Source organism: Galeopterus variegatus, unplaced genomic scaffold, assembly GCF_000696425.1.
Source record: "Galeopterus variegatus unplaced genomic scaffold, G_variegatus-3.0.2 Scaffold3854, whole genome shotgun sequence".
NCBI lineage: Eukaryota > Metazoa > Chordata > Mammalia > Dermoptera > Cynocephalidae > Galeopterus > Galeopterus variegatus.
Window position 1 is genome coordinate 127,362 of NW_007729965.1, and position 13,086 is coordinate 140,447.

A 13,086-nucleotide genomic window follows, 5' to 3' on the forward strand; every position below is an offset into this window, starting at 1 on the left:
GACTCCAGCTCCACCGCCGCTGGGCCTTCCGAGCTCGATTCCCGGGAACGAGCCCCGCCCCTCCCCTTGGCCCCGCCCCCGCTGTAGAGTGGCGAGGATCCCGGATGTTACCTCCTTCGGCTCTCTGAATCCCCGCCCTTTCTCCGAATCCGCTACGGGTCCGGGGAGGCCTAGAAAGAGTTTCTCTGTCTCCTGGGTGGCTAGAGCGTCCTCCCGCACTCCGTCGCTTCAGGTTACGGCGCCCGGAGGCTGTCGGGAAGTAGGCGGGGTGACGTGGGGTTGACGAGCTCAGCGGCGGGTTTGCCGAGATCTGTGGCCGGCGGCAGCTGGTGCAGGGGGCTGCCTAGAGCGTGAGGTGGAGCGGGGCGGTGTGTGGCCGGGGCCATGACGGTCAATGCCGGGGAGTGGTGCCTCATGGAAAGTGACCCCGGCGTCTTCACCGAGCTCATTAAAGGATTCGGTGAGAACCAAGGGGACCGTCCTGGGCCGGGGGTCACGGGAGGAGGCCCAAGCTGGGCACGGAGTGGTTCCCCGCGGCCACCTCCGCCCCGCGTCTGAGGAGAGGTGACTTCAGGAACCTGGAGTCGGCGTGGGGGAGATGTAGGGCTTCCGCCCCCTCCTCAGCCCCGGGTAGTCGCGTTTCCACAGTAATTTTTAGAGCCACTCCAGGAGGGCAAGGATCGTGTCTGTCTTGTGCATCGGGGTCTCCTCAAGACTCGGAACTCACGCACTTCCCTCCCCGAACCCTATGCGCACATATATTTCTCCTTTCCGCCGTCCCTTCCCTGCCGAGCTCTCCCTATGCCGGGTCGCCGTGGTCAGGTGCATCGCTCGGGCCGCCAGTCCTGCAGGGGAAGCCAGTTTAGGGTGTGCCTTCTCCAGGGTGGGGTGTCTGCGGCCCAAGCCGCCCACAAACTTGAGATTCTAGTTACTCAAAGCAGGACGTCGTGAATGTGTGAATAGCTCTTTGGGACGTCCACACACTCTGACTGCGTGGTGCTCCCAGGCCACTTCATTGGTTCTGCTCTCTGCTCATTTCTGGCTTCAGGTGAAGTGAGTTTTCCTTGAGCTAGACTAGAGGCCACATGCTTTCATCATAATTTCTGTCTTGCCTATATTCATTGCCTTCCATCCTAAATAATCAACACTTTTGACTTTTTGTCTTTCCCTGTTCCTCTTGTTTCCAGCTTCCATTTGGGGCAGTAAGTTTATTTGTTACATTTCCTCAAGTATTATTCATTATAGCTATTGTGTTAAAACTTGTACTCGGGATAACAATTAAACGTTGATGTAGATATTGTCTGTTGTACATAAGTGAATATTTGGAATATAATTTATAAAGCATGTCTTGTTCATCTACAATATCTCCGACATACTGGTAAGGATTGGGAATTTTCAAATGTTAATAAAACACGACTGCTGTTCTGAAGAACTAACAGTCAAACCGTAACATGATGTGTTAATTGCTACTCTAGCGTGTGTACAAAACGTTACAGGAACACAGGTCGCAGAAGAGCACAGGCAGAGGAAAAGCTTAAACAGGTGATGATAAAGTATATGCCTCGGGAACAGCCAGCAAAGTGACTAAAACATAATGTAATGGGCTGGAGCAGTAGTCGGATCTGAAGCTGAAAAGATAAAATGAGGCCAGCTTGTATGCCATGTTATATAGTTTGGATTGCCCCGTAGTCATTGGGGGCTTAACTGTCAAAGATATTTGAATGCTGAAATGACATTATTTTTATAATTAATGTTTACTATGCCTGTACTGTGCAGGATGGATTGGAATGAAGTGAGAAAAGCTAGAAATCTCTTAAGATAGTGGGAGTCTGAGGTGATTGGGTTGACAAAGTAGTGTGTTAGAGACAAGGAGGTAGATTCAGTAATTTTGCTGTATTTATTTATTTATTGGGAGGGTGGTGGCTGGCCGGTATGGGGAACCAAACACGTGACCTTGGGGTTATAAGGCTGTGCTCTAACCAACTGAGCTAACTGGCCAGCCCAATTTTGCTGTGTTTAAATCAACAGTTGCATGTGGAAATATCTGCTCCTCATTCCCTTGGGAGCAGGAGTACATATGTAACATGCTACATTAACAAAGGAGTTCTCAGGGCTGCCAACTTCACAGTAGAGGTTAAATGGGAGTATGTTTCTCTTACATAAAAGAAAAAAAAATCAACAGGACTGCTGACTGATTGGATGTAGGGAAAAAGAGGCAAAAATGACTCCATGGTTTTTAGTTTGGATGGCTGATGAAGTACATGGGGTCTTTAGAAAGTTCATGGAAAGATTTGTATTATCTTTTAATTCTATTTTTTCGTGAATTTGTTGACGCACCCTCATAAAATTACTCATAAGAGAGAAGAGCAGGCTTGATGGTCGAGAAAATGGGTTCCGTTTTGGACATACACCGAGTTTGAGATGTCTGCAGTTTTAGCTATTGGTATTACCTTCAAAACCTTAACTATTACAACATGCTAAAGATAACTTTCAGAAATATTGTACTAGGTAAGTTTATTTTAAAATTAATTCAGTGTATTAACAGCTATTGCTTCTATTTCATATGTGCTGAAAACTTGGAATTGAAAATGATTTAAATATTAAAGTCATGCATCAGAAAGTGATATATAAATGTACTTTCTGCATCTGCACATATGAAAAATAAAACAATAGCTGTTAACATATTGCCTTTATTAGCAGAAGAACTTTGCAAAAAGTTAAATGATGGTGGTTTTATATCAGCAGATGCTTCAAAGAGAAAATCTGTTTATTCCAGTTATTTCCATCATTTCAATTTTTTTTTATCAAAATTTGTGGATTTAAAAAAGCTTTTGGAAGTTGATTTGTTCAAAAGTGAGATATTTGTATTGTAGATGCTATTGTAAGTTTATTTTAAAGTTCCATCGTTGGAGGGGAAATTATGGATTCAGTGAATATATAAATACAAATTTTGGTGGACTATAATATCATAGTAAGATAAAGTATTTATTAAATTAGGAAGCTGATGGATCAGAATTATCCTTTTTTTTTTTTTTTTTTGTCTTTTTTCGTGACCGGTAACGGGACCGCAACCCTCAGTGTCGCGCCTGCACTGCGCTCAACCAGTGAGCGGACTGGTCTCTACATGGGATCCGAACCCTCGGCGGGCGCACCGCCACACTCCCAAGCGCCGCACTCTACCGAGTGCGCCACCGGGCCGGCCCAGAATTATACTTTTAATTGGTATGGTGCCTACATAATACATACATGCACCAAAATGATCTGTTTAAGTCTACTAATAGAAATAGAAGCTGTAAACTTCTTCTAGTCAAGGCGGAGTAATAGGGACTGGATTTACTTTTCCTACAATGAACCAGTGACCCCAACTTTTATTTTAAACTAGAGAATGAAGCGCACATTAAACCTAAAGTAAGCAGATGAAAGGAAACAGTAAAGATCAGAGTTGAAATTAGTGAAGCAGAAGAGAAAAGCAAGGAAGAAAGTTAGTGAGACCAAAAGCTGTTTCTTTGAGAAGATCAATACAATTTGATAAACCTTTAGCCAGACTAATCAGAAAAAAGAGAGGAGACATAACTTAGCAATATTGGAATGAGAAAGTGACACCACTACAGATTCTACAGATATTAAAAGGATAATAATGGAATATTATGAATAACTTTAGACTGGTAAATTTGGCAACTTAGATGAAATGTATAGATTTCTTTAAGGACGCAAATTACCAAAGCTCACTTGAGAAGAAATAGATAACCAGTGTAGCCTAAAATTTATTAAATTTTATGCAATCACAGTTTAAAATCTTTTCACAAAGAAACTCTAGTCAAGATGGCTTTGCTGGTAAGTCCTATCATATATTTAAGGAATAAATAATACCAGTTCTACACAAACTCTTCCAAACAGGTGGAGAGGAAAGAATACTTCCCAACTCATTCTGTGAGGGCCAGCACTACCCTCATAGTAACCAGACAAAGACATTACAAGAAAACTACAGACCTGTGTCATCAACATAATGTAAAAATTCCAAACAAAATTTTAGCTGAATCCAGTAATACAAGGGGTCTTCAAAAAGTTCATGGAAAGATTCATATTTTAATTTTATTTTTCTATAAACATTCTGAAGTACCCTTGTACATTAAAAAGACAATACAGTGTGACTGAGGTTTATCCCAAGAGTTCAGGATTAGCTTAACATTCGAAAATCAACGTAATGCACCATATAAATAATTTAAGAAAGAAAAATTACATGATTATGTAAATAGGTGCAGAAGACATTTGACAAAATCCAACATCTGTTAAGAATTATAAAGTGTTAGATTGTACTCTGCTTGCCAGCTAACAAGTTGGCTTGCCAGTTTCTTTTTTTTGGCTGCTGGCTGATACAGGGATCCGAACTCTTGACATTGATGTTATAACATGGCTTGCCAGTTTCTTAGATGCTAGCAGACAATTTCTTGTTTAGTGATAAAGGTTTGTATTACTCATTGCACAGTTGGCAGCAGGGCATTCATGTTTGCGTTGGTTCCTTCTCCTCCAAGCCCATGGAGATGGAGGTGGACCCAGGTAGATCCTGCACACGCCGTCAGTCTATGGTACAGTTGAGAAACTCTGAGCTTAGGGAACTCCTGATTTTATAAAGGGGCTGATAGCAAATCCACTCAGCCTTTGCCTCTAGGGAGATATTATCTTTATTACCTTGGACAGCAAATAAATCTTCCTTCTACCCCAGAGAAAGATTCTGTTATCTTCCAAATCTGTTTACTATATGAACATCCTTGAAAAGATAGTCCAGAGCAAAGCTGGTAATTCCTCTCAAAAGACATACAGAAACAGGATAAACCCATTGAGAATTGTCTCCCAACAATATCCACCCTTCCGTTCTGTATAAAATGTGCCATTTTCTTAGCCACTCTGATTAATCTGACCTGACAGGGTTGGTACCAAATCTTTTAAATTTATCTCTTATAGTGTTTACATTAGAAAGCCAGGTGGCTTTCTCCTTAAGTTTTCGTATTGACCTTTCTTCTTGGCTCAAGGCTTTAACCCAGGTACAGCAGGGTGTGTTAGTGATTTTGTAAACTTCACATTGCGAGGAGAAAGTCTAGAGTAATTCCATTATCTATAATAACTCTGACCCATGAGTTGAGGCAGATCTGAATGACTTTTGGGCCCAGGGTGGTATTTCCTTAACATGAAGGTCTATTATGACTACTCTTAAGGTGCATTGTTTTAAGGAAAGAGGCATGTTAATGGTTGGCTTTCATACAAGAAGTAGAAGTATAGTGTTGGGAGTGTTTGTGGTGCCTCTGGAAGCAAGTGTTGCTTATAGTTGTTGGGCCCCCCAAATGTACCTACTCAGTTAAGGGGTACAAGTTAATAGTGCCTCCAATTTAGTGCTCCCAGTGCAGTTCAGATAATTGGGTCTATGTTTTTGGAGAGACTGCTTTGAGGGCTGTCAATCCAGTTTATCCTATTTAGTCATGTGACCAGCCAAAAGGCATTTATTTGTACCATGGAATTCTGAGAGTGGCATTGGAGAAGACATCTGGGGGTGTTTTGTGGGCAGTGCAGAAGCTGGGGTCATCCTGATGCTTCTGATAAGCTTGTCAGTAAGGTTAGAAGAATGGCAATCAAATTGTTGTCAAAACCATCTGTTGGAAGTTACATACCTAGCAATAGATTAAATTTAAGGCACTGGCAACAGTTTGGAAGAATCCCACCAGAGTATTTTTCTTGGGGAGGAAGGCTCCAGGTATATTTTTAACAAAATTATTTTTGACAGTTTCTGAAGAGCTATTTTATAGACCCACCATTATCATAACACAAATGAAATTATGAAATGTTGATGTATTGATTAACACATTAATCCCCTTTCCTTTTGGAACAGTGTTCTGGTTTGGATGACAAATCATATGATCATGCCATGTAAGACCCAGTTCAATTATCCATGAAAGTTTTTCTCATCAGCACAGATAGTAATGATCTCTCCTCCCTCTGAACTTCTATAACATGAACCCTTGATGTGTAATTTATGCATGCTGCACTGTCCTTGAGTGGTATGTGCTTGTCTCCTACTAGATTGTAAGGTTTTTAAGTATTGTGACAATAGTTAATTGGTTTCTGTCCTTGCCAGGGCCTGATGTCATGCTTGGCGCACAAAAGGTATTTGGTAAATACCAGTATTTCATTAACTTTTTAAAACCTTCCCCCCTCCCCAACTTTTTATTTAGTGTGTTATTAGGAGAGTCTGATTAGTGATTCTTTGTGTTTAGGGTTTGATAACCTTGTATACCTCACAAGAATTTTGTGGATTGAATGAAGCAGGTAATACCCTTGTTTTGTAGATGCACGAGGAAAATGAAGATGAAAGAAATTGTGTTCTTACTGAAGGTTAAGAACTTTAAGGCAGTGCTAGAATTAGAACCCAGGTCTCTTGAGTCATTGCTTATTTTTCTTTCCATTATACCATGCTGTATTAGATATTGAATGTATATAAGGAGATAGATGCTAACCTTTGAATACTGTGATTTCTTTACATAAAGAGATATGTATGTGCGTAACACGATATTATTTAAATAGTGTCACTATTTGAAATTCTACCTTTGTAGAAGATGTTGGGGTACTTTTATTCAGTGAATTTTTTTCTTTTTTATATGTGGTATGATATATAGAATGTTTTAATGTTTGGCCTTTTTTTTACAGTTGATTTCCAGTAGCAGTAACCAGTGTTAGCAATTGAATTAATGTTCTTCCGTGCCGTTCTTGACACTCATACAAACATAGGTTCACATTTATGAGGTTTTTTCCCCAACTTGATATATGTGAATATCTGTCAGTCTCAGTCTATTGCTAGACATCAGGTTTTTTCCAGTTCTTCTGCTACTTTGTAGAAATTTTCCGTGCACTTGTATCTTTAATATTAGAGTGAGCACTTAAACAGATATTTATATATCAGCACAAACTGAGGCTAAGAATGGTATGAATGCCCAAGGTCACATTGTTGGTTGACCCAACTTTTTTTTGTTGTTGTTAACTATTGGTTTTTGTGGGTAGTCTAAAGCCTTCTCTAGCTCTCACTTGAAAATAATCTGAAATATTAGAAAGTGCTCAGACTTTGGAAAAAGATGTTGGTTTTAATTAGTTTTCTGGCAAATACTAGCTGTAGTGAATTTAGGCAAGCCACTTAACATCTCAAAGCCTCTTCCAGTAAATTCTTGCCTTGCAGGGTGTATTAGTCAGTTTTTGTTGCTTATAACAAAATACATGGAACTGGGTATTTTATAAAGAAAAACGACATTTATTGCTTACAGTTTCTGCGGCTGGGAAGTCCAGAGTCCGTTTGGTGGTGGCGACAGTGACCCAGTGGTCTCATATTGCAAGATGGTGGAAGTCGAGAGAGCAGAGAGAGAGAGAGAATGACAGACTTTCCTCTTCTTTTAAATCCCTCAGAACCACTCCCCTGGCTACCATTTTTAATCCATTCACTACTGCATGGTCCTACAATCCAATTACCTCTTCAAGGCCCCACCTTTTAATTACCATAATAGGATTTCCCACCCTCTTAACAGTCACAGTGGGGGCTAAGTTTCTAATACATAAACTTGGTGGACACAATTTCAGTTTCAGGAAGATTTGGGGGGACAATATTCAATCCACTACACAAGGATTAGAGAAAATGCATTTAAAGCACTTTACATAGAAGACACTGGTAAATATGGTTGTTTTTTGTATTGTGATAATAATGGCACAGAACTCATAGAGTGTGCCAGGTAGTATATTAATTGTATCTCTTTTTGGGCCAGAGAATTCTTTGTTGTCAGGGGTTATCCTTTGCAATGTTTATCAGCATCCCTGGCCTCTACCCACTAGATACTAGTAGCAAACCATCCTCACCCCAGTGACAATAATGACAATAAAAACAATGTCTGTAGGCATTGACATATGTTCCATGGGGGTCAAAGTTGCCCTAGTTGAGACCATTGTCCTAGAAGAAGAGTATGTTTGGGGAAGAGGGAAGGGGAGGTGACTCTGAGATAATTGAAAATATACAATGGAATTTAGCAGAAGGATCAGAATTAAAGATGTGATTTGAAAGTCATGCTATGTGTTAGTTATTTACTTTCCCAGAAAAATAAAAAGTGTACAGTAAGAAAAAAAGAGGGTTAAGAACAGAGCTAGGGAAACTTAACAGTTGTGTGAAAAGAGTGGATGAAGAGAAGTAAGAGATTGAGAGAAACAGTCATAGGGTGCTGATTCAATGAAAATAAACTCTTGAAACTTTTTAAAATTATCAAAGTAATATGCTCCCATTGTAAATAATTGGGGAATTAAAGGGAGTAAGAGGATTTTGGCTATGAGATTTATTAGTTTTACCATTTCAATTTGTTATGTCTTATTGCCCCCAATTGTGCATTCCTTTTAGTTAATATTTTATTTAATGACGAAGGAAAAAATGAATTATTTTGTTTTCTGAAGAAAAGAATTTCTTATTTCAGGTTGCCGAGGAGCCCAAGTAGAAGAAATATGGAGTTTAGAGCCTGAAAATTTTGAAAAATTAAAGTAAGTATAATTGTAGTTGTGTTAAAAATAGTAGTATGTCTATAATTTAACAAACTTTTAAAGGATACCCAGATCTGTTTATCTATTTTACTTGGGTTACCATAGGTTGAATATTTTATCTCCTGTAAATCTCTTCCAGTCCTGTGAGATATGTATTATTATTATTTACATTTTATAACCGAGAACCTAGGGCTCATGTAACTTGCAAGGGATTCAAATCAAAGTCTCTGTATTTCCATATCCACAAAGTACCAGTTGGTTGATTTTTCACAAAATTCACTTATAGATCAATACTGTTAGAACATGGAACATATTTTAACATAAAAAGCATGAATAATAGGTCAGTCTACAAAAGCATATTTAATAGATAATGTATAGTAATTATAATTCAGAACTTGTCTACAAATTTTCACGTTGCTTCTGGAATGTTACAGTTTAAGTTTCAAACACAGATGACAGGAAGAACCTTCGCCTTCCCCCATCTTTCTGACCAGAGTTACCTCTCTGAGACTCTCCCTACGCCTTATCTCCATGTCTTCAAGCATTGACCTTGTATCTGCAAATGGAGAGCTAAAGGAGTTTTCATTGGTGGGAGAATTCTTATAGCCTTGGAATAGAGACAAAGAATAGGCTTTTAAATGGGAAAATGGGGTCTTAAGGATGTGGCTACTGTTTTTAATAGTAAGAAGGAGAGTTTGCTTCTTCCCACCTTTTCTCCACAAAAAGAGCAATCACTTTAGATGAAATAAGAGATCCGTTCTGGCTGAGATTAGGGAAGGTTAATTAAAGATGCACCATTTGAACTGTCTTTAAAAAGATAGGAAAGATTGATGCCTGTACTGGTCAGCCGCCAAAAAAAAAAAAAAAACATAGGAAAGATTTTTGTTGAGTGGAAAGCAGTTGTGAAAGATAGACTGGAGGGAATCCTAAACTAGTGATTAAACATTCCATATGCAACAAACGATTTTTTTAGGAAAGTGAATGAATTCATTATGTATGAGGTAACAGCATCCATTCATCCTGTAGTTTGAGGATTTTTCATGAATCCAATAATTATATGAAGGTGACTTTTTATATTTAATAATATTTATGATTTCAGCCATTTATCTTTATACATCCTACATGAACTTTATTCATATATCTTGGAATTCAGTCTGGGGTTAACAGCTTCTAGTTTTGCAATGTTATTTTCTGTTTTTTGGTTGTTGTTTTTTTTTGCGTTTAGTCAGTACAAGAATACAAACCCTTGACCTTGATGTTTTTGTTGACTCTGAGCTCTAACCAAATGAGCTAAATGGCTAGCCTTACTTTCTGTTTTTAGGTGAGGTGATACAAGGTAGAAATGAATAGTCCGTACATGAGAATAGACCTTTCATTATAATTCTATTTTGACTGATGTAATTTTAAGTTTTACTAGCCTCATCTAAGGCAACATTCTAGTGCATATGAATGGCAATAGCAATTTCTAAAAAAATTCTCATATTAATTAATTTACTTCATTTGCATTGTATTTGTTAAATAGCTGACTAAAATGTGTAAAATATAATATATTAACAATGTTTATTTAAAAAGCAGGGTTTGGCATTACTAATTTGTATTTTATTTTGTAGGCCAGTTCATGGGTTAATTTTTCTTTTCAAGTGGCAGCCAGGAGAAGAACCAGCAGGCTCTGTGGTTCAGGACTCCAGACTTGACACGATATTTTTTGCCAAGCAGGTATGGTCCTTGGGTTCTCTGAAAAAGCTCAAGAACAACCCTTGTTTATGACTTTAGTCTACCTATGTGCCTCTAGTGTAGCAGTCCTTAAACTTTTTTCTCTCAGGACCCCTTTACACTCTTAAAAATTATTAAGATCTCCAAAGAGCTTTTGTTTATGGGATCACCTATCAATATTTACCATATTAGACATTAGAACTAAAACATTTTTTGAAAAGTATCCATTTAAAAATAACAGTAAACTCATAACATGTTAACATAAATAACATATTTTAATGGAAAATAACCATACTTACCAAAATGAAAGAATTAGTGAGAAGAGTGCATTGTTTCACATTTTCACAACTCTAAATATCTGGCTTCATAGCACATGGCTAGATTCTCCTCTGCTTCTTCATTAAGTCTGTGTTTTGCAGTGTTTTTGTTTTGTTTTGCTTTTGGTTGAAATATTTGAAGAAAATCCAGTCTCACATGTATGGAAGGAGTATTATCTTTTTCAGGTAATTGTTATATTCTTTGATACTATATCAAAATTGCAAAAGTGTTGCTTTCTTAAAGGTTAGTACAATCTGAAATTTGTACTTTGCTATGTTAAAATCTTTTGGATTATTTTGCCCTTCAAGTGGTTCCTTTAATCCTGCATAATTTTGTAACATTGTTCATTGGCCATTTGGAAAACTTACCAGTTTATGCACATCTTCCAAGTGTTGACACATTTGATATGATTTGATAATGGCAACAGGTTCATTTGTTAATAAAAACATCTATATCATCAAAAAAGTTAAGTATCACGAAACTTTTAAGCACACAGTGGCAGATCTAAATTTTACAAAATTCTAATTTTCACTTAACTGTTCAAATTTTATCAATGGCAACAAATACCATCAGTTGTTTTCCTTGTAGCCAGAGACTCATTTCACTCATTTTCAAGAAAATATTGGCCAAATAGGCTTGTCTGAAAACTATACTTGTCTGTCATTTGTTTTTTCAAGTAATAATGATGTTCCAAGAAAAAAGCTGCCAATTTAGTTCACAACTCAATCACACAAGTGCCTTTCCTCAAGATAACTAGCGTATCTTAGTATGTAGCAGAAGTTCTTCATTTGTACTTCCTGTTTCATTCCACAGAATGTTAAAGACTTATATACACCAAAGTCGAAATTTAATAAAAATAACTTTTACTGCTTTATTAGAGACATTCTTCAGTAAAACTGGCTTTTTCTTTTTTTTAACTATGTGTATCAGTGAAACAGTTTAATGTCACTGCCTAGAGTCATGCTAAAATACCAGCAGTTTTACATACTGTTGCTTTTGCGTCATCAGTGCTAATGGGAAAACAGGGGAAAGGCAAAAACTGTTTTAGAATTATGACGGAAACAATTTTGAGCTCACGAAGTCCTTGGAAAGGGTCTTAGGAATCCTAGAGATCCGTGGATCACACTTTGAGAACTATTTTTCTAATGTATATAGTGTATAGAAAAATGGAGTTTAACTCACATTGTTAGGCCTCCATATATATGGCCTGTTGTTTGGAAAAGCTGAAAAACAGAATGATTAAAGTTAGGTAACCTGATTGATTAGTTTGATTAATGTTTAAAACCCAAGCTAAGTATGATTGCATTTGTTTGAAAAGTGCTCTTATTTCTGAGACCCAAAAAATTGCTTAGAATAATTTAGTTAACTTTTAGAAAGGTGGAAAAATAAAACTGCTTATTCTTATTACTAACCTTTACATCAAGCCTTTGTTATTATCCTTAGTAAATTGTTGTCCTTTTTTCTCTTATTTTACTGCTTTTTCCATTTTCTACTGACTTTTTTGAATTGAATGTTTTTAGAGAAATTAGAACTTTCTTGCTTTACTATAAGAAAAATATGGCTTTATTGTAGTTAAAAACTTTTTTTTTCTGATACTAGAACTTACATTACAGAAATATATAGTGATGAAAGTGAATGCCCTTGTAATTTCACACCCATCTCTATTAACCACTTTTAACAGTTTGACTCATTCATTTAATCAACAGGTCGTTATTGAGCACCTACTTTGTGCTAGGCATTGTTTTAAGTGCTAGGTATATAATGGTTAATAGGCATGACTCTTCTTATTAATAACAACCATAGTGATAATAATACCAATGGTAGCCAACATTTACCATTCTTGTTGTGTGCCAGATACTGTGCTTTAAATACATTATTTATTTAATCCTTGTAACAAGCCCATGAGGTTGTTATCCTCATTTCACAGATGAAGAAATTAAGTCCTGGAGAAATTAAGTTATTTGCCTGAGGTTACACAGATAATATGTGGTAGATCCAGAACTTAAACCCAGGTCTAAAACCCAGCTGTGTGTTTCCACATGCCATGCTACCTCCCACATTTTCTGTTCATATGCTAATGTATTCTTATAATTTTTTATTAAAATCTGATTATTCAAAATATTTTATATCTTTTTTACCTAATGATAAATATTTGACTTTGTTCCATTTGAGTAGATGTAAAAAATATTAATTAACATTTATTGAAAGCTTATTAAGTACTTTTATATATTTTTTAGAATTATTAATTTGTTTGTAGTAACTGATTGCACAGCAACTATGGGTTTTAAAGTTTCCTCCTCATTTTACAGGTGTGGAACCTGAGTTCCAGAGGGGTTAAAAATCTTGCCCAAATTACACAGGTAGTCAATGGCAGAGCTGGGGTGCAAAACTAGGCACTGTGGCTCTGAAACCTATACTCTAACCTTGTTACAACACTACCTCTTTTTTTTTTTTTTTTTTTTTTTTTTTTTTTTTTTTTTTCTTTTTTTCGTGACCGGCAAC

At 37.2% G+C, this 13,086-nt stretch overlaps 1 protein-coding gene across 3 annotated transcripts in view; it reads left to right on the plus strand.

Moving 5' to 3' along the window:
- Positions 1 to 13,086, plus strand: part of UCHL5 (ubiquitin carboxyl-terminal hydrolase L5) — a 42,623-nt gene that overhangs the window by 307 nt on the left and 29,230 nt on the right. Inside the window, exons 1-3 of one of the 3 annotated variants that reach the window (XM_008586160.1) lie at positions 241 to 460; positions 8,490 to 8,553; positions 10,164 to 10,269. In XM_008586160.1, the coding sequence (XP_008584382.1) occupies positions 385 to 460; positions 8,490 to 8,553; positions 10,164 to 10,269 (246 nt within the window). In that variant the 5' untranslated portion in view covers positions 241 to 384. Of the gene's footprint in view, positions 1 to 240; positions 461 to 8,489; positions 8,554 to 10,163; positions 10,270 to 13,086 lie in introns of those variants that run through there. The other 2 variants (XM_008586159.1, XM_008586161.1) reach the window with 2 other exon arrangements.